The sequence below is a fragment of the Mirounga leonina genome, unplaced genomic scaffold (assembly GCF_011800145.1).
Source record: "Mirounga leonina isolate KUSES-001 unplaced genomic scaffold, KU_Mleo_1.0 Mir_200, whole genome shotgun sequence".
Classification (NCBI taxonomy): Eukaryota; Metazoa; Chordata; class Mammalia; order Carnivora; family Phocidae; genus Mirounga; species Mirounga leonina.
Window position 1 is genome coordinate 13,528,680 of NW_023270503.1, and position 22,975 is coordinate 13,551,654.

Consider the following 22,975-nt stretch of genomic DNA (forward strand, 5'->3'; position numbering starts at 1 on the left):
ATTTCAATCCATATCCATACAATTTTCCAAGTAACATTTACTTTAGGCATTAAATAGCCAATAGTCACAAAGTATAATGTCTACATTAAAGGGAAAAAACAGCTTTTTAATAGCACACTATAAAGTATTATATACATACTATAAAGCACTTGTTCATTAAAGGAAACAGGGCACTATATACAGAAGGGTTCTATAAGTATTCAATAACAATCAAGAGGTCAGATTTTTTAAATGTATAATTTTTATCACATACTTTAGTGATGAAATAATCCTAAACTTTAAAGCAGAAACAGGCCTTTGAATCTTACACAAAGGCCAGTATCTCATAATTAACTTTCTTTATATTTATCTTATAACAAAGAGAAATATATTTTTCTATTACAATGGTCATATTAAACAAATGACTCATCAATACTATTCAGATGATAATGCCTTGATGTTATAGCTTCTAATAAAACCTGATCTATTCCACAATGGAATGAATTGTTCCAAAGCTTTTCTACATCCCAACTGCATCTAGACAAGGCAATTCTAATGTTTTCAATATGTGAATCTCTCTCCCATTCTGATCCCCAAACGTGAGGGAATTCGATGGTTAAAATACATACAACAAAGGGGGTGCCTGGGTGACTCAATCGGTTAAGTGTCTGACTTCAGCTCAGGTCATGATCTCAGGGTCCTGGGATGGAGCCCGTGTTGGGTTCCCCCACTCAGCAAGGAGTCTGCTTGTCCCTCTGTACCTCCCCTTGCTCGTGCTCTCTCTCAAATAAATAAGTAAACTCTTTAAAAAAAAAAATACACACACACACCAAAGGGGAAAGTTATATGTAAAATATATTCAGCCTTCTTTTTATAGCTCAGTATTTGGGTGCCTTTTACCATTATTGTTGATAGTTATTGTTCTCATTAGACTTCTTTTTCTAGGAGCTGGATTTATTTGAAAGGAACATAGGGCTTGTTAAGGCTTTGTCCAGGAAACCGCTCCATCTAGTGTCAAAAGTGTTCACATATCACATTATTTGAGATGTTAATTCTAGAAAGGACTCATTCTTTTTGTTATTGTTAAATAGAATAGACTTTATAAATCATAAATGGCACTTACAGTTTACAAATGGCTCTTTAATCATCTGCTTGTCTTGTAACTTCGTGAATAATAATGTACGTGCATATAAGGAGTATGCCTAAGAGATATTTCTCATTATCAAGTACCAAAGTTCCTGTTTATGTTAACCTGGTTGTTTACAGGATTATGAATCGTATTTTTCTAGTAATGGGAAGTAATTCTAAGGTGGCTACTGAAATAACCCATCAGTTCTCCCAACTGTTTATAACAATCTAAACTTAATCCATAAACTACTTACTTTTCAAAATGACTGCAACGTTGTAAAAACTAGTATTTACACACATCACTGATTACAACATGAAATTAGAATTAAATCTTGCCATCATCAGGCGGCTCATTTGAAAGAAATTCTCCCACTTCCCTCTTCACACAAAGTTGGTTTATTTTCCCTTAATGGTTTTCTGGACCATTCAAGCATTCGCACAACTATACTCTCTTATAAAACATCATGTTAAATCTAATGTTATGACCTGGAAGAGAGAAGTGATAATTCTTTTTTTTGGCAAAGGGATGAGTCAAATGCATGTGTCTTGTAAAAATCCTTAGAAGGTGGCTGGGTCACTAAGGCTCTCATACTCAATATGCTTCTTCTAATGTACTACTGTCACCTTGTGAGTTAGAGCAAGGGTTAGCAAATTACAGCCTGCAGATCAAATGCAGTCGGGCCACCTGTTTTTGGGAATAAAGGCTAATTAGATAACAGTCTCATTCCTTTACACACCGTCCATGGATGCCTTTTTTTTTTTTAAAGATTTTATTTATTTATTTGACAGAGAGAAACACAGCGAGAGAGGGAATACAAGCAGGGGGAATGGGAGAGGGAGAAGCAGGCTTCCCACGGAGCCCGATGCGGGGCTTGATCCCAGGACCCTGGGATCATGACCTGAGCCGAAAGCAGATGCTTAACGACTGAGCCACCCAGGCGCCCCCATGGATGCTTTCTCATTGCAGTAATAGATCTGAGGAGTTGCAAGAGAGACTGTATGGCCTAAGATATTTACTATGTGGCTCTTTGCAGAGAAAATGCTGACCACTGGGCTGTCTAGCCCTGGGTCAGACCATTATTAAGGTGGAAATTTTGATTCATCCAAACAGAGATGCATCAAAGAGGTTAACAGCAGCAACGTTACCTTCATTAACTTGTTGTTTTTACTCGGCATAATTTCCACTAGTAAATAAGCATTCCTGGATCACTCATGTTCTAAATCTTCTGAAAGGAAACCTGTTACATGCTTGTTAAGACTAAAATAGATTTGTTAATGGATTTCTGGGAATGAATATCCAAGAGAAGAGTGCTTAGAAGGCGCAATCTGAGAAAAATCTGCCAGCTACAGAAGTCTTTTTACATCTGATCTACTTATAAAAAAACATGAGTAACGTAAATGAATGAAATCAGTAGGCTGCACCACTTACCAGGGAAAATTTGCTCATGAAATAGACATCACAAAAAGGAACAAAAAAATACCTGAATTAGAAATAAAATTGGTGCTCCCTTAATTTCTTTTTTTTTTTTTTAAAGATTTTATTTATTTATTTGAGAGAGAGACTGCACAAGCAGGGTAATCGGCAGGCAGAGGGAGAGAAAGAAGCAGGCTCCCCACTGAGCAGGGAGCCTGACGTGGGGCTTGATCCCAGGACCCTGGGATCATGACCTGAGCCAAAGGCAGACACTTAACTGACTGAGCCACCCAGGGGCCCCTACAAATGCTATTTAATTTCTAATTTGTTATTTAGTAAGGATACTTTTCTTATATCAAAAAATAACATACCGTACTATGCAGACATACCAGAGATAATAAACAGGCTCATATACACTAAATAAAAAAACCAAAAATCACATTTTAAGTCATTCATTGTGCCTGGTGTTTATCTAAATTTAAGTAAATTTAATGCAAAAAACATATTACAGTGTTGTTTATAAAGCAGAGAGTAAATGTAGTTTTATTTGCTGGGGAAATAAAGAGGCTGTAGTGATTGATGTTCAATATAAAACTATTCTGCAAAATAAGAAAAAGCCATATACAGATTAGGTCATTTTTCATCAACAGTCTTTTTTTTTTTTTCCCTAAAGATTTTATTTATTTATTTGACAGAGAGAGTCACAGCGAGAGAGGGAACACAAGCAGGGGGAGTGGGAGAGGGAGAAGCAGGCTTCCCCACTGAGCAGGGAGCCCGATGTGGGGCTCGATCCCAGGACCCTGGGATCATGACCTGAGCTGAAGGCAGACGCTTAATGACTGAGCCACCCAGGTGCCCCTCATCAATAGTCTTAACAGTCAGATGTTAGGGACAGTCGGTTTTGCCAATAAAGGAAGTCCAATTATTCTGCCTTATTCTGTACAACCCCGCCCCCCAAGATTTTTCAAAGATTTTATTTTATACTAACGTATTCAACATATATTTATTGAACACCTAGTATGCACCAGATACTATTCTAGATACCAAGAATACAGCAGTAAGCAGGGTAGAAAAAATTCCTGTCCTTAAAGAGCTTATATTTTATTTTATATACTTGACTTTTTTTTTAAGGGGGAAGGGGCAGAGGGAGAAAAAGAGAGAGAATCTTAAGCAGGCTCCATGCCCAGCATGGGGCTTGATCTCACAACCGTGAGATCATGACCTGAGCTGAAATTAAGAGTCAGGTACTTAATCGACTGAGCCACGCAGGTGCCCCAAGAGCTTATATTTTAGAAGTGAAGCTCATACTTTAGTATCTGCATTTTATAGCATATTTAGTTTTTCTTATTTCAGCTACTTGCACTTCCATACACTATCCAATCCCTCAAATTTGAAACCCTTTCTACTGTCACTGCTTTAAATCAGGTAATTACTACCTCTCACCTGGACAGGTGCCTTCTAACTGGACTCATTTTCAGTTGCTTCCCCACCAAATCTACCCTCCACATTGCTGCCAGAGTTATGTTCCTAAAACACATGTTAAAACTTGTTTGAAAGGGGCACCTAGGTGGCTCAGTTGGTTAAGCGACTGCCTTTGGCTCAGGTCATGATCCTGGAGTCCTGGGATCGAGTCCCATATCGGGCTCCCTCCCCCATTGCTCGGTGGGGAGTCTGCTTCTCACTCTGACCCTCCTCGCTCTCATGTTCTCTGTCTCTCATTCCCCCTCTCTCAAATAAATAAAAAATCTTAAAAAAAAAAAAAACTTGTTTGAAAAACTCTTTACGACACATAAACTCTGTAGTCTGATGTTCAAAGCTTTCCACAATTTGGCACCAACCTATTTTCTCGCATGGGTCTTCTTTCCATTTCCAAGATATCCTACTTTCACGTCTCTGCATTCACTGCTTTTCCCTCAACAAACCCATTTCATGAACTTTTCCTGTTCTTTCTCCAAGAGAATTCCCCCTTATTTTAGGGGTCCCAAAACAATTTACGAATATCACTATGAGAGTACTTACCACAATATCCTGCAGCATAATTATTTAATGTAACAGATATCTTCTCCTCTATATACCCAATTCTTTTTGTAATTCACATAGTATTTCAGAATGTTTTGCACTAAGTAAATGTTCAAACTTTCTGAGGTGAACTGAAATGAACTACTAGTAATGATTTTATGGAAGAATTCAATTTTTTTTTTTTAAGATTTTTATTTATTTATTTGACAGAGAGAGAGAGAGCACAAGTAGGCAGAGCGGCAGGCAGAGGGAGAGGGAGAAGCAGGCTCCCCACTGAGCAGGGAGCCGGACGTGGGGCTCAATCCCAGGACCCCAGGATCATGACCTGAGCCGAAGGCAGCCGCTTAACCGACTGAGCCACCCAGGCGCCCCAAGAATCCAATTTTTTGAGAATATATAAGACAACCCATTTGCAGTCTTAGTTCGAAAAAGTCTCAGAAAAATGAATGTTATCTAAATGAATATTTCTGATTTTAGGAAGTAGTTAGATGCCAATTTAAAAGAACTATAGCAGGGGTGCCAGTCTGGCTCAACTGGAGGAGCATGAGTTTGAGTCCCAGGTGGAGTACAGAGATTACTTAAATAAATAAAACTTAAAATAAAATACAATAACTACAGCAGTCATTACTCATTTGTACGTAGGCAAACGGACTATAAAATTCTTTTTTTTTTTTTTAAAGATTTATTTATTTGAGAGAGAGAGCGAGCACATGAGCGGGGGTAAGCAGCAGATGGGAGAGAATATCCACGCAGACTCCCACTGAGCCGGAGCCCAACGTAGGACTCAATCGCACGACCAAGGGCTTGATCTCACAACCTGTGAGATCAGGACCTGAGATGAAAACAAGAATCGATGCTTAATCAACTGAGCCACCCAGGTACCCCCAAGACTATAAAATTCTAAAACAAAAGACTGTATGTACTAAACAGAATATTTAAGTATAGCATATATAGAAAAGTGCATTATGCATATATCCTAATTAATTATTATAGCATATCCTCTATCCAGATCAAGAAACAGAAACACACAATAAAGGGACATATCCTATTGGCTGTTAAGACTAATTGTAAAGCAGGGCGCCTGGGTGGCTCAGTCGTTAAGTCTCTGCCTTCGGCTCAGGTCATGATCCCAGGGTCCTGGGATTGAGCCCTGCATTGGGCTCCCTGCTCAGTGGGGAGGTGTGCTTCTCCCTCTCCCTCTGCCTGCCGCTCCCCCTGCTTATGCTCTTTCCCTCTCTCTCGGTTAAATAAATAAAATCTTTAAAAAAAAAAAAAGACTGATTATAAAGCTACTGCAATGAAAACTTTTTTCAATTGGTTTGTCAATTTCTACAAAGTTTTGACTGATATTGAACTGATTTTGTAGATTAAAACTGGGAAAACTCACAGCCTTGCAATATTGTATCTTTTAATTCATAAATATGATACACTCCTTCTTTTATCTGTATCTTTCTACTTCCAATAATATTTTACAATTTATATAGAGGCCAACCACATCTTTTATTAATTTATTCTTAGATTTTTGCTTTTTTAAAAAATGCTATTATAAATGATACCTTCTGAAAAATTTCACTCTAAATGTTTACTGTAGTATATAGAAATACAATTGTTATATATATGTTGACCTCGCATCCAACAATTATACTACACTCCCCTATTAATTTTCCAGATTTGTGGAAGTTATCGTCTCTCTGTAGTTCTGCCAAATTTTGCTTTTTATTTATTTTTATTTTTTAAAGTAAGCTCTATGCCCAATGGGGGACTTAAACTCATGACCCTGAGATCAAGAGTCGCATGCTTACAGACTGAGCCAGAGAGGTACCCCAAGTTTTTTTATATGTTGAGTATATATTATTAAACAAATACAGATTTATAACTTACATCTTCCTGGTGAATTGAATCTTTTATTATTAAGAATGGATGGGGGCGCCTGGGTGGCTCAGTTGGTTAAGCAACTGTCTTCGGCTCAGGTCATGATCTCGGAGTCCTGGGATCGAGTCCCACATCGGGCTCCCGGCTCAGCGGGGAGCCTGCTTCTCCCTCTGACCCTATCCCTTCTCATGCTGTTTCTCTCTCTCTCTCTCAAATAAATAAATAATTAATTTTAAAAAAAAAAGAATGGATACATTCTGGGGCACCTGGGTGGCTCAGATGGTCAGGTGTCTGCCTTCAGTTCAGGTCATGATCCAGGGTCCTAGGATTGAGCCTTCCATCAGGCTCCCTGCTCAGCAGGGAATCTGCTTCTCCCTCTCCCTCTGCCCTCCCCCTACCCCAGCTCATGTGCTCTCTAACAAATAAATAAAATTAAAAAAAAAAAAAAAAAAGTGGATGCATTCTAGGGGTGCCTGAGTGGCTCAGTCTGTTAAGCATCCGACTTTTTTTTTTTTTTTAAGAGAGTGACTGACCGAGCATGGGGGTCAGAAGGAAAGGGAGAGAGAGAGAATCTCAAGCAGGTTCCACACCCAGCACAGAGCCTGATGCAGGGCTCCATCTACAACCCTGAGATCAAGTCTCAGACACTTAACTGAGTCACTCAGGTGCCCCAAGCATCTGATTCTTGATATCAGCTCAGGTCTTGATCTCAGGGTTGAGTTCGAGCCCCACATTGGGCTCCATACTGGGTGTGAAGCCTACTTAAAACAAAATTTAAAAAAAGAATGAATGCATTCTATTAACACTTCTTGTCTCATACTCTTACTTTGATTTCAATATAGCTATGTAAGGTTCTTCTTGGTTGACATTGAATGGGCTCATCTTTTTCCATCCTTTTACTATTAATTTCTATGTATTCATATTTTATGTATGTAGTTTGTGTAAAGCAAAGTTAAATATTTTTTTAAAATATTTTATTTATTTATTTATTTGAGAGAGAAACAGAGAGAATGGGTGAGACAGAGAGTACAAGCTGCAGAGAGAGGCAGAGGGAGAGGGAGAAGTAGACTCCCCACTGAGCAGGGAGCCAGACGTGGGGCTTGATCCCAGGACCCTGGGATTGTGACCTGAACCGAAGGCAGACACTTAACCAAATGAGTCACTCAGGTGCCTCCATTAAATATTTTTTTACATTTATTTGTACAACAGGAAGAAATATCTATTCCACTTATATTTATATAATTATTGATATATTTGGATTTAAATCTACCAGCAATGGTTACTATTCATCCTGCCTGTTTTATGTTCATTTTGTCCTTCCTTGCCTTCTTTTGGCTTGGTTTTTTGTTTGTTTGTTTGTTTCTTTTTAAGTAGGCTCCATGCACAGCATGGAGTCCAATGCAGGGCTTGAACTGACGACCCTGAGATTAAGACCTGAACTGAGTTCAAGAGTTAGATGCTTAGCTAACTGAGCCACCCAGGTGCCCTTGGCTTGGTTTTTTAAAAATTACTCAATTTTTGGGGTGCCTGGGTGGCTCAGTCAGTTAAGCCTCGGACTTCTGATTTCGGCAAGTGTCATGATCTCAGGGTTGTGAGATCGAGCCCTGTGTTGGGCTGCATGCTGGGTGGAGAGCCTGCTTAAGATTCTCTCCCTCTCCCACTGCCCCTCCCCACCGCCCATTCATATTCTTTCTCTCAAAAAAATAAATAAAATGAACAAATAAAAATAAATTTTAAAAACTACAATTTTTACCTGCCTCTATGATAGTTATATATTTTTGTAGTGCTTTTTTTTAAAAAAGATTTTATTTATTTATTTGACAGAGAGAGAGACAGCAAGAGCGGGAACATAAGCAGGGGGAGTGGGAGAGGGAGAAGCAGGCTTCCCACTGAGCAGGGAGCCTGATGTGGGGCTCAATCCCAGGACTCTGGGATCATGACCTGAGCCGAAGGCAGATGCTTAATGACTGAGCCACCCAGGTGCCCCATGTAGTGCTTACTCTAAACAGTATAAGTCCTTGTTTATTACATGTTATATAAATTAATATCTTGCCTTTAACAGGGCAATGCAAATACCTTAGAGTAATCTTCAGTAATTTCAATTACTACAATCTGATTTGTAGATGATGTATTTTAATTCTCTTTATATATTTTAATCTCTCAAGACATTATCATTACCATCCATCTTAATTTAAATTTATCCATATATTTATCCTTTTCAATACAGGGTTTCAATACAGAATCACTGGGCTTCAATCAGAATCACTTTCCTTTGATTCAAAGAACACCTTTTAGTATTTCCTTTAGAGAATGTTTGCTAGTATCTTTACTTTACAGTTCACAGGTTACTTTGAGTATAGAATCCTCTGTTGTTAGCTATTTTCTTTTAGCCCTTTAAAGATACCATTCCAGGGATGCCTGGGTGGCGCAGCTGGTTGGGCCTCCGACTCTTGGTTTTGGCTCAGGTTGTGATATCCGGGTCATGAGATTGAGCCCAGAGTTGGGTTCAGTGCAGTCTGCTTGGGATTCTCTCTCCCTCTGCCTTTCCTGCTCTTGTGCTCTTTCTTTCTCAAATAAAAAATAAATTTTTGGGGTGGCTGGGGGGGCTCAATCGGTTAAGTGGCTGCGTTTGGCTCAGGTCATGATCTTGGTGTCCTGGGATTGAGCCCCGCATCCGGCGTCCCTGCTCAGCAGGGAGTCTACTCCTCCCTATCCTTCTGGCCCTACCCCCCGGCTCATGCTCTCATTCGCTTGCTCTCTAATGAATAAATTAAAAATCTTTAAAAAAAATGCATCTTTCAAAATAAAAAAAAGATACCATTCCACTGTCAGCTGTTGACTTCTCAACAAAATCAATGACAGCAAGAAATCAGTCTTACTGGAGTTTCTTTGACGATACCATGCTTTTTTTCTCCATTTCTTTTTATTCTGGACATTTTTCTCTGGCCTCTTTGGCAGTTTATTAGTCCTGTTTTAGCTATGTCTACTGAAAGTCCAATAATAGAGTTCTTAATGTCAATTATTATGTTTTTTTTCAATTCTAGAATTTCCATTTGGCTTTCTTTTATAGTCTCCAATTCTCTGCCAGAATATTCAAACTTGTTTTTTATTACTTTGAACACACTGCTTTTAGATTAAAATACATGTATAATAACTTCATTAAATGAATCCCCTGTGGATCTGTTCCTATTATTTCTTTGGATTGATCAACTATCTGGTCTCCTCAGATATCTGATTACTTTTGACTGAGTGCTGGATTTATATATGAAAAAAATATAGTTAAGGTGAAGCCTAGGATGATTTTACTTTCCTTCAGACTTAAGAGTTAAGCCTGAGCTTTAGTCCCTATAAGGGCTAATTTATATCAAATCCATCCTTACCTTTAAAGTATGGCCTCTTAGGGTTCCAATGCAAAGCCTGCAGGTTTATCAAGGCATATCATTGTCCAGTATCACCTCTCAAGGCTTCCTCTTTAACACTAAGGTTGGCCTTGTAATTCTTTGCTTTTTGTTTTTTAATTTCTATGATACCTTTAAACAGATGTTTTTAAATTTTATTAACCTTTTAAAGATTCTTTCATGAGAGAATTGATCCAAATTGCCTAACCTATCATCACTGGAAATGGAATAATGATCAGTGGTTTTCAACTATGCTGACACACTGTTGCATTATAAACCAATTGTGGGAAATGTTGCTTATAATTGTTTAAGAATAGAGGCGCCTGGGTGGCTCAGTTGTTAAGTGTCTGCCTTCGGCTCAGGTCATGATCCCAGGGTCCTGGGATCGAGCCCCTCATCAGGCTCCCTGCTCAGCGGGAAGCCTGCTTCTCCCTCTCCCACTCCCCCTGCTTATGTTCCCTCTCTTGCTGTCTCTCTGTCAAATAAATAAATAAAATCTTTTAAAAAAAATAATTGTTTAAGCAGAATAGCTAAAATATGTAAAATGAAATGATTGCTCTTTAAATAAAATCAGAGTAAGAATAATGATAATAGTAGCTATCATTTCTTGAGGACCTTATACTAGCCACTGAACTGAAAAGTGTTCATGTGTATTTCATTTAATTCTCAAAACAGGCTTATGCAATAGGTACTATTATTATCATTCCCATTTTCAGTTGAATAAACTAAGGTTTAAAAGTTAAGAAACTTGCCATATATCACAGCTAGTAATATTTGATCAAGCATTCAAACCCAGCTATTTGACACTTAATATGCCTTATCACCTTCCATGACAGGAATGAAAGATTTTAGTCCCATAACAAAATCACCTTCAATCACTTGCATATTCCTGAATAATAAAGAAAAGAATGGAATTACAGCATTATATCTGAAACTGGCCATGCCAAGGAAGTATGTCCTACCTGTAAATATTTATGTTACAACAGAAAGAAAAGCTAAGAACTGTTTAATTAATGAATATGGAAAACTATTAGGAAAACTTATTTTCCATTAACTAGTATTATGTAGGTGTAAATACAGATAAATAATAGAATACATCTTTAATCTAAGTAGAACTTTTTGAGGGTTTCATATTTATCTAGAATAGAATTTGCAAATACAGTACCGTACATTGATTGTATTAGCAATGCCACCTAGTGGCAGCCAAATATAGACATACTTAAAAAAGTTCTAGAAGAACTTGAAAAAAGTTCTAGAAGAGTGGTTCTTAACCTGTTATGGCTTACAGTCTTTGGTGAATGTAATTTTATAGGTCCTTTTTGCCAGAAAGATGCATATTTGCAAAGACACATAACAACATGTATAATTTCAGGGCACTAAAAGACCTCCTGAAGTCCATTTGTTGACTATTACAATTAATGGAATAAACCAACTAACCTAAAGGCCCAACTAACTCCCCTTGACCCTTGAGAAAAAAAATCCATTCACTTTCCCTTCCTTTACTCTCTGGTTAGTAATCAGTAATCCTGCGTAAACAGTATCTAACTTTTCCTTTGTGGCTAGATATCTGTTCTCTGAAAACTACTAGATTTCCAGTTTTCAAATCAATTTACAAAATTTAATCGTAGCCCAAATTAGTCATTTTTCTCTATTGATTTTCATTAAATTTAATGTGGATCAAACAACTCTTTTACTTCTGATGTTTAAAGAAGTAATAAGAAACTTCAGGGCATCTGAATTTATAACTTCAATTATACCTAAAATAGAAATGAAATTATTGATTAACAAACTTAAAAACCAAGACAATTTTTCAATTTTATTTATTATTTTTTAAAGTAGGTTCCACACCCAATGTGGGGCTCGAACTGACAACCCTGAGATCAAGAGTCATATGCTCTACTGACTGAGCCAACCAGACGCCAAGATAATCTTTCCATTTTAAAGGCAGATATACAGGTATCTAATATTGTAGGAAATATAATAACACTCCGAGATCACCATTTAGTTGTACAATGAGTTATAATTACCTAAATGAAAGTTTTAAAAGAGGTAACTTTCATACTGAGAAGAACCTAATTGGGAAATTTTGCTTATTTTAAATAGGAAAAATTTCCCTATTTCATTTTTTTTTGTTTTTTTTTCCCTATTTCATTTTTAAGCCACGATTTCTAGTAAAGAGTACTATGATGAAGAATGAATTATGGGGCGCCTGGGTGGCTCAGTCGTTAAGCGTCTGCCTTCAGCTCAGGTCATGGTCCCAGGGTCCTGGGATCGAGCCCCACATCGGGATCCCTGCTCAGCAGGAAGCCTGCTTCTCCCTCTCCCTCTCCCCCTGCTTGTGTTCCTGCTCTCCCTCCCTGCTCTCTCTCTGTCAAATAAATAAATAAATAATCTTAAAAAAAAAAAAGGAATTAAATCTTTTCCTTTTGCTAAATTTGGTTTCTTTTTCACCTATTTTACTACAAATTATTATCAAAAGGATAGTTAAATTTCTGACCAGACTACTCTCCTCACATGGTCACTTGTTTTCTTGATTGAGGAGTTATATATGTATATAGAAAATGTGTCAGTTTCATTAGCACAAAAATATATGACATGAGAATGTTAGTATCACATCCCTATGTGAGAATAAAGGCTCATAAATGAAAGGAGGTGTAATTAGAACTTTCCAAACACAATCACACTTCACAGATACAAGGAATGAGGAGTGGTGATCTATAAGGATAAACTCTGTTGATCATCTATCACCAAGAAAATGTTAAGTTTTAAAAACATAAACAAATTATTTAGAATAGCTTCTTAAATACCACAGAGCAAATTTTTAAACCTTTATTTGATTCTGCTTTTGCTTCTGGTTTCCTCGCTATTTTATCTGTTCTATAACTACAAAGTTTACAAGTGGATAGTCTATGCTTATTTAGTAATTTTTTTCCTCCACATCTGATACCCTATTGGTTATTGACTACCTTCCTCTTGGGAATACTACATAAGATAATTCACATAAAGTGTTGAGCACACAGCCTGGCATATAGTAAACATTCAGTAATTGTTAGTCTATCATTCAGGATAAGGTATAATAACAAACAACCCAAATTAAGTAAATTAACAAAGTTTATTTCTCCCTTACTATACATACCCATCACAGGATGGTAAAGGGAATCTGCTCATTATAGAGTCTCAGGCTCCATCTTCATGACAATGGGTAGGTGAAAGAGTATGACAAACCCTGCAGCTTCTGCCAGGAAGCAATAGTTATCACTTATGCTCACATTTCATTGGTCAAAGCAAATCTATGGCTGGAGTTAAATATGATGGAATGCAAAATCTCCCCAAAGGTATGTATACCATAAAAATAAATACCAAATAAGGATTAAAAAAGAATAGAATCGACTTCAGTTAGTATTACTAGACAAGGACAATGATAAAGTTTGCTATTGTATTAATAGTAGTAGTAACAGTGGTGTTAACTTCTTGCAATCTGACTGACGTCCATCTCAACCAGGCAATTGAAAAATAAAGACCGGTGACATTTTGTATTTTCCTTTTGCTCAACTTCCCTGAAAATTATTTTTTGTAGATGCTCATTTTTCTTCATATGCCCTGTTACACTTAAGGAATCCTGGAAGGAAAGCCTATGTCTAAATGAAAAGGTCTAAAAACTAAAGATAATCTGGTCAAATGGAAATGTCATATACTGAGTCTATTTCTTTTTAACAAAACCTTTACATATTGAATTTGTTTGCTAGATTGGTCTTTCACCCATTTCTGATCATTATTATCTAAAAAAGTGTTTATTTATTTATTTATTTGATGGGGAGAGAGAGAGAGCACAAGCGCGAGGGCACACAAGCAGGGGAGTGGCAGAGGGAGAGGGAGAAGCAGGCTCTCCACAGAGGAGTGGAGCCTGATGCAGGGCTCAATCCCCAGACTCTGGGATCATGACCTGAGCCAAAGGCAGATACTTAACCCACTGAGCCACCCAGGTGCCCCTAAAAAAGTGTTCTTTCGACAACACTGATGCATGATAAAACTCTGAGCAAACTAGGAATAGAGGTGAGCTTTATCAACTCAATAAAGTACATTTGCAAAAAACCTACAGCTAACATGATATTTAATGATGAGAAACTAGAGGCTTTCCCACTAAGATTGGGAACAAGGCATGATGTTCCCCCATCACTCCTATTTAGTATCATACTGCAAGACCTAGCTAATGCAGTAAGAAAAGAAAATGAAAGGGTATACAGATTAAGAAATAAAACTGTCTTTATTTGCAAATGAGATGATTATCAATGTAGAAAATCCTAAAGAATAAATAAGTCCTGAAACACTGTCACAGCAAGGTTGCAGTACACAAAGTTAATACACAAGTCAACTGCTTTCCTATATACCAGTAATTAATATACACAATCCATGAATCATGCCCCTAGGTAATTACCCAAATGAGTTGAAAACTCATATACACACAAAAACTTTGCATATGAATGTTCATAGCAGCTTTATTCATGATTGCCATAATATGGAAATAACTATGATATCCTTCAATAAGTGAATGAATAAACAAACTCTGGGGTACATCCAGAAAATGGAGTATTATTCAGCATTAAAAAGAAATGAGGTGGGGCACGTGGGTGGCTCAGTTGTTAAGTGTCTGCCTTCAGCTCAGGTCATGATCCCAGGGTCCTGGGGTCGAGCCCCGTGTCAGGCTCCCTGCTCGGCAGGGAGTCTGCTTCTCCCTCTCCTTCCGCCTGCTGCTCCCCCTGCTTGTGCTCTCTCTCGCTAATAAATAAATAAAATCTTTAAAAAAAAGAAAAAGAAATGAGGAAGCAAGTCTTAAAAAGACATGGAGGAATTTCTTTCTTTTTTTTTTTTTTTAAAGATTTTTATTTATTTGAGTCCCGCATCGGGCTTCCTGCTCCTTGGGAGCCTGCTTCTCCCTCTGCCTCTCTCTCTCTCTCTGTCTCTCATGAATAAATAAATAAAATCTTTAAAAAAAAAAAAAAAAGATTTTTATTTATTTGAGAGAGAGAGAGTGTGGTGGGGAGGGGCAGAGGAAGAAGCAAGTCCCTGCTGAGCAGGGAGTAATTTTAAATGCATACTGTTAAGTGAAAGACGCCAGGCAGAAAAAGACATATAATGTGTAAATCCAACTATATGACATTTTGGAAAAGCCAAAACTTACAGAGACAATAAAAGGATCAGTGCTTACTAAGGGTTTGTGGGTGGAGGAGAAGTGGAAGGTAGGAATAAATAGGTGGAACACAGGCAATTTTTAGGGAAGTGAAACTATTCCATATGTTACTATAATGGAGGATACATCACATTATGTATTTGTCAAACCCATAGAACTGTAAAGCAAAAAATGAATGCTAATGTAAACAATTGGCTTTAGTTAATAATATAACAATATTGCCTCCTCAATTGTAACAAATGTACCATACCAAAGTAAGATGTTATTAACAGTGAAACTATCATCATGTTGTACATCTAAAACTAATATATTTCATGTCAATTATACCTCATTTAAAAAACAAAACGAAACACAGGGGAAGCTGTGTGTGTGTGTGTATGTGTATAAAATGGTACATGGAAACTTTATCCTCTCTGCAACCCTAAAACTGGTCCAAAAATAAAGCAAGAATGCAAGCAAAGCAAGCCAGCCAGCTACTCAGAAGGAAGGGAAGGAAGGAAGGGAAGAGAAGGAAGGAAGGGAGGGAGGGAGGGAGGGAGGGAGGGAGGGAGGGAGGGAGGGAGGAAGGAAGGAAGGAAGGAAGGAAGGAAGGAAGGAAGGAAGGAAGGAAGGAAGGAAGAGGGGTGCAGGGGTTGCTCCACTGGTTAAGCAACCGACTCTTGGTTTTGGCTCAGGTCATGACCCCAGTCAGGGTCGTGAGACTGAGCACTGGGCATGGAGCCTGCATAAGATTCTCTCTCTCCCTCTCCCTCTGCCCTGCTTGTGGGCATGCTCTCGAAAAAGAGAGAGGGAGGGAGGGAGGGAGGGAGGGAGGGAGGGAGGGAAGGAAGGAAGGAAGGAAGGAAGGAAGGAAGGAAGGAAGGAAGGAAGGAAGGAAGGGGAGTTCTTAGTCCTTTGCAAATTTCCCTTTTTTTCTGTCCAATCACTGACACCAGCAACCCATTTGGATCAGGTGAAGATCTCACCTACCTTGCAATATAATTATAGCAACCTTTTATTTTATTTTATTTTATTTTTTTAAAGATTTTATTTATTTGACAGAGAGAGACACAGCAAGAGAGGGAACACAAGCAGGGGGGAGTGGGAGAGGGAGAAGCAGGCTTCCTACAGAGCAGGGAGCCCGATGTGGGGCTCGATCCCAGGACCCTGGGATCATGACCCGAGCTGAAGGCAGACGCTTAACGACTGAGCCACCCAGGTGCCCCTATAGCAACCTCTTAAATTTCTCTTTTTAGATACTTATAATACATACTGAATACACAAGTGAACACAACAGTTTTCTATTCTGATACCCCTATTCTGCCCCATCAGAAACAGTTAATGGTATCAACATCTACTCACTCAAGTCAAAAACCAACAGTTATCTTTGGCTCCTTCCCGTGTAACTAAGTCACAACATCTTTATAATTGTACTAATCACATTTCTCTAAGATTTGTCCTGTTTCATCCCAATGCTAATACCACTCCAACCACTCTTCTGAAATATTAAAAAATTTATGCCATCTTTTGGCATCATTCTGCTTGCCTTCTTTCTGCAAGTCCTTTTTCGTAATCTCCCCTCCTCTCCATACTTCCTGCTACCTCTAAGGAAGCCTCTGTCTCTCAGAAGGATTATTGTAACTGCCCATCTTCTTTCTCTCCCACTTTCAATCTATCTACCACACTACAGCCAGTATCATGTATTCAAAATGAGGATCTGGTTGTTTTACTTGTACTTAATTTTAGCACATTTAAAATAATTCTAGGGGCACCTGGGTGGCCAAGTCAGTTAAGCGTCTGCCTTTGGCTCAGGTCATGATCCCAGGGTCCTGGGATAGAGCCCCATGTCGGGATCCCTGCTCGGCGGGGAGCATGTTTCTCCCTGTCCTCCTGGTTTGTGCTGTTTCTCCCTCTCAAATAAATAAATGAAATAAAATAAATAAATAAAATCTTAAAAAAAATTTTTTTTTAATGAAATAATTCTAAATACTCACAAACAAAAATCAAATTTACTTTGTGGCCTGATCCACTCTGGACCCCAGGTTATTATTAGCAGTGATAATGCCACAAAATTTTTACTTATTTGTTCAGATTTATTTATTTATTTATGAGAGAGTGCATAAGGAGAAAGGGGCAGAGGGAGAGGGACAGAGAAACTTTAGCAGGCTCCATGCCCAGTGTGGAGCCATACCCAGCTGCCCCATCAGAAAACTTTTATATGGCTCTTATGTATAACGCAACACAATTTCAGATGTTCCTTGGTTAAATCTTTACACTTGCTAAACTAGTATAACATATACAGTACTGACTTTAATGAGAGTATAATATGTTCCTTCAAATAGCTCTTGAAGAATTCCTTCTACACTTATGAAAAGCCTAACCACACTCCATTAAATCTGCACTGATCCCCCAGCAGAACTACTTAATTTATGGAAGAAAAGACTTAACTTTTCACTCAAATGAATTTTATAATAAATGATTATTTGTATGTTTCTAAATTCTTTACTGGATACATGGATCAATGGAACTAAAATAATAATGTTTCACATCAAGACATTTTATAAATGTCATTTTATAAAGATTTCTCATGGATATGAAAAGAAACAGGAAACATAAAACCCTTGTTTCAAATTTCTTTAACTTATTCTGCAATTTCTAAGTTTCTTTAGAATCCCTTTTTTTTTTTTTAAGATTTTATTTATTTATTTTAGAGAGAGAGAATGAGAGAGAGCACATGAGAGGGGGGAGGGTCAGAGGGAGAAGCAGACTTCCTGCTGAGCAGGGAGCCCGATGCGGGACTCGATCCAGGGACTCCAGGATCATGACCTGAGCCGAAGGCAGTCGCTTAACCAACTGAGCCACCCAGGCACCCTCTTTAGAATCCCTTTTAAGATTTGGCAGAATCTGCTACCTGAGTTGCTTTTTAGACACTTCTAAATTAATCAAATGCTACAAATGAATTCCTTAATCTGGTTTTCCCAAGGAATCTCAGAGGAAAGGTCTAGAAAAGAACAGAAGGTAACCTATAACCTGTAATTCTTTCTTTTCCCTTCTCCCTCAACCTCTAATATAGCATTATACTTCTAAAACTCTAATTATTAAAGAAAAACTAATATGGATTAGTCCTCTGAGATTTATGTCCCTATTTGGGATAAAATCAGCAACCAATCACAAACAGAATTCTAAAATTTGAGATTTTAAAGTCTATAAACTTGGAGAAGTTATGAATTACAGATCAATTCTCAAATTATTCTTCAGGCCATTAATTTAGCAGCCTTCTGAACAATCATCCATTAATACTTATCTTCCCTGCTTCAGAAATGACTTCATTAAAGCATAAAGATAAGAAGTGTTTACCGTGTTGAACTTTATTTGGCAATCAGTACCACTGTGACACCTTTTCACCTGTCTTTCCCCAGTGGAGATCAAGCTATTTCAAATACGGAATTGTTTTCAATTCCTCAGGAACAGGAATAGAGTGAAATAAGAGAGGCATCCAGGGCACAAAATTTAATGAAACACTCACTCATCAAGCCCATATTTACATGACCCTGAAAGTGCCATTTAAATTCTGTGCCCTAGATGTCTTGCTCATCATCCCCTGGCCCTAGCTCTGCTATAATTTCAATACATTTGGAAAACCTACCTTTTATCTCTCTAATTTCATAAGTAAAATAGTATTTTTAGGAGTGGTAAATTTTATATTTTGATTTAAAAGGACTTAAGAAAGCTTTTAATTCTACATGCATAATACTTCATTAATCACAATCAGTAAGAACACCAAAATGACTATCCTGGTGTGTATACGTGGTGTTCGAGGACACGAGGGAAGACACCAATTCTCATTTGCTGATTAACAGAGAAAGTAAACTGTTCAAATTAACTCTAAGCCTTACATGGAATTTTGTACATTTAAAGAACTCCAACTATTAAAACAACAATTGCATAAGCAAAAGAACCATTATTCCAAAATCTGGAAGGATAAAAAACATTTCCTGGCTGAATTAATTTAAGTAAACAATCTCATCTGCCCAAAGGTTTTTCCCTCTTCTCTTTTTAAATCCTCAACCCAAAAGGAAAAACAAAACAGAATTCTAAATCAAACTTAGAACACTGATTTGAGGATGAGAATGCTTCTAAAATGCAAAGGTAAGTAAATAAAAATCTTAGAATTTTAACTTCTGAAGTAAAAGTACCAATTAAAACATCTCTTTCAATCTTGCTTATTGTTATTCTTACCAGATAAAGGAGGAAGGTGTGCAGCCCTGTTCCAAGCCCAACAGAAGACAAAATTCCTAAGCCTATCCAGTAGGCATACAAAAGAAATTGTTTCTCTATACGTTGCACATACTGAAAAACAAAAAGGATACAGTGAAAAAAAAAACCCAACAGATTTGTTTAACAAAAATGTTATTTATCACCTATAATCAAAATAAAACAAACCAACTAAAATAAGTTTCTAGTAGGAAGAAAGCATTAAGAGTAAAAACCCTTTCAAGAAACCTAATTCTTTTTATATGTGATGGCAGAGAGGCAAAAAATTAATCTAATTGTAATAAAGCTCTTGTGTTTAGACCTTTAAAATCCTACTATTGCAAATTTATAGGAAAAACGCAAACTAATAAGATACCTATGAGAATAAAAGTTTTAAAGATATCTGAAAGTTACAAAGACTCTAAGAAAGCATTGTAATAAATAGTGGTGATAGTGGGGCACTTATTTATATATTTGTGAGTGGAATATATTTTTGTTTATTCAAGTAAAAAATGGAATAAAATTATTTTTGTATGTTTAAGACCAAAACGCTTTTTAAACAAGAGCAAGCTGAATGAAGTCCACTGAGGTATGGACTTGTTGGAGGCATTCCAGACACTAGATTCTAGGTTCTCACACTGGCAAGTAAATTCATCAAGCCAGTTCCTTACAAACTCTTAATGACACACACAGATTTCTTCAAAATATTTAAAAGAAATGCATTTAAAACTATAAAAACTTCTCTGCAACTAGAGGTTAACTGCCTTAAAAAATAAAACAATACCACTTTTAGAACCATTTCCTATTAGAATACATTAATGTTTTACTATTTTAACAAAAGTTATTAATAAAATGTCCTATTTTCCTTTCAGTTATGTTGTACTTACAGACTACAGGCAAATGAACTTCTCCCTTTTTTTTTTTTTTTAAAGATTTTATTTATTTATTCATGAGACAGAGAGAGAAAGAGAAGCAGAGGGAGAAGCAGGCTCCCAAGGAGCAGGGAGCCCGATGCGGGACTCGATCCCAGGACTCCGGGATCATGACCTGAGCCGAAGGCAGACGCTTAACCGTCTGAGCCACCCAGGCACCCCAACTTCTCCCTTTTTATACATATAAAACCTAACCTTCAATCTAGGATGAATATTATCTGTTTGGATGGATCACAGGAGAGTGTTATAGAAAATATGAAGACTTTGGTGCTGATTAAAGGATTCATGCTATTCTGACTAAACACCATCAGGAAAGTTACATTTGAATCCTTGAAAATAAAAATGATATATGCCAAATATAAATGCTCAGCAGCCATGAACTGCCACAAGAGTATTTTTAATATTTGGTCTTAAAAGAAAGACAGTAAGATATCAGTTATGAGATAAAGTTAAAAAACAAAACCAAATCTAAAAATGTGGAGGGTAGAAATTTTATCAAACCCACAATAGTTTCATTTTGAAACTGTTTGGGAGGTACAAGGTACAAGAACAGAAAAGCTGCTGAACCTCTTACCTGTTGATGTGCTCCTTCAACATAATACGTAGCTATAAGTACAGCAAGCAGCAGTAAAAAAGATACCACAATGCTTTGACGATGCCATAATCTTAAAAACAATTTAAAAACAAAAATAAATGAAATATCTCACAGGATTTATCACTCCGAAAACAAGTTCTTGTTGAAGCATTTAGGTTATTTAGCATAGCTACAGAATCAGTTCTTTTGGGCTGAACTCTTCTGTTCTTAAACACGATGGTCTCTTGGGGTATAGAAGGAGGTCAAGAGAAGATACATGGGTATAGAACATCCAATTTCTTATCATAAACCCTACTGTAGCCTTTCTCTTACCCAAAAGACTGATTTTGTTTACATCCCAACTTCTCACTGGGAGAGGCATTATAATATAATGAAAAAAGCACTGGCCTTCAAGTTAGAGGACCTGGGTCAGAGTCCCTAAGTATTGACTTAGAGTGAGACACTTAACCAATCTGATTCTGTTTCTTCTTCTTAAAATCATAATACAGTTGACCACAACATGGGTCAGAACTGCGCAGGACTAAATGTGGATTTTTTTGCAGTATAGTACTGTAAATGTATTTTCTCTTCCTTATGATTTTCTTAATATTTTCTTCTCCCTAGCTTACTATATTATAAGAATATAGTACATAATATATACACAAAGCTTCTGGTCAAAAGTAGGCTATTAGTAGTTACGTTTTTGAGGAGTCAAAAGTTATACATAGATTTTTCAACTGTGTGGGGGTTGGCACCCCCAAACCCCCATGTTGTTCAAGGGTCAACTATAATCATGTATTTGTTTTACTAGTTTCAAAGAGTTGCTTTAAGGATCAAATGAACTGAAAAATGTTACAAAATGTTTTATAAACTGTAAGTACAATAAAACTGTATGCTATTATTAAAGATAATAACTTAGAAAGGCAAGCCCAAAATGATAAGGCATGCAAAAGTTCAACTTGCTCTTTATGGTATCTGAAACAGGGCTTATAAGTACTAAACTTAAAGATAGAACACATTTCCATGGCAGAGTCCTTTTTCATTGGCTCAAATTATCAGTAAAAGTGCCACGTATTCTGAACCCTGTCCTACTAAAGAATCAGTATCTAATGTACACAGGCCCAATTTCCCCTAGAGGTAAAGCCAGAAAAAAAAAAAAAATCTCATCTCCTATGTTCTCCTTTGCATAAAAGATTCAATGTGAGACAGGGGTCAACTGTAATAATCCAGTTAGCAAATAGCAGTATGTTCCCCTAATCTATTTTTCTCCAAACTACAGAAAGGAAAATAAACATGTTTAATTAATTCATTTTGAAAGAGCAGTTGGTAGAGTAGAATGTTAAAGATTTCTAAAATTAGTAAATAAGGTAATGGAAGACTCTTTACTTTGAGGTCCACTCCTTCAAGATTACTAGGATTTCCAGAGAAAAATACTGCAAGGTAATGAGTGGCTGTCTCCACAGGACAATATTCTGCCTTTCTTCCCGATCCCTCCTCTTCTTTTCATTCATTGAAGAGGGGTCTGAAAAACATTAGCGCAGAAATTTAAACAGAATGTCCACTTTTTCCAATCACTTTCAAAATTTATCTACTTTTCCATCCCACATTTGAAGGATACTTGCATATTAACCTCAAAAAACAAGAAATGTGTTCACATGATAAGTCTTAGACAGGCTAGGTGATTCTGCTCTACTCTGAGAACTATTTTTGCAATTATTTTACTGTCAGGACACAAGTTTCCTTTCTTGTATGCTACTGGGATACTAAGTTAGCCCACCTTCTATGAAGGGCAATTAGTATCATATCACAGAACAAAGTGGTTTACAGTTCAAAATAGGAAGGCAAACTGTTTGGTTCCAAATCCTGGCTACAAGTCATGTGACCTTGGGCAAGTTAGTTAACCTTTCTCTGTCTCAGTTTTCCCTTCTCCAAAATGAAGATGAAAATAGTACTTACTTTTTTAGGGTCACTGCAAAGATTAAATGAGTTAATGTATGTAAAGCTTTCAGAAGAGTGACACTTAAGTGTGTAAGTGTACAATTAAGGTCATTATCAAAATTACAAATGCATATACCCTATAACCCAATAATCCCATTTCTAAGAATGATTAGGTATGAGGTGAAATGTCTCTTGTACAAGTTTATTCAACACAATGTTACTTGTCTAAGCAAAAGATTATAAACAACTTAAATGTTAACAGCAGAAGACAGAGGAGTGATTAAAGTATGGTATACTCAT

The 22,975-nt window shown here is 37.1% G+C and overlaps 1 protein-coding gene across 8 annotated transcripts in view; it reads right to left on the bottom strand.

Annotated features, from left to right (window-relative positions):
• VMP1 (vacuole membrane protein 1) overlaps nucleotides 1–22,975 on the bottom strand; it is a 139,307-nt gene that overhangs the window by 91,796 nt on the left and 24,536 nt on the right. For all 8 annotated transcript variants that reach the window (XM_035026707.1, XM_035026709.1, XM_035026713.1 and 5 more), the window contains 3 exons: nucleotides 22,124–22,259; nucleotides 20,738–20,828; nucleotides 19,217–19,327 (listed from right to left, as the gene is read on the bottom strand). In XM_035026707.1, the coding sequence (XP_034882598.1) occupies nucleotides 19,217–19,327; nucleotides 20,738–20,828; nucleotides 22,124–22,259 (338 nt within the window). The remainder of the gene's footprint in view (nucleotides 1–19,216; nucleotides 19,328–20,737; nucleotides 20,829–22,123; nucleotides 22,260–22,975) is intronic.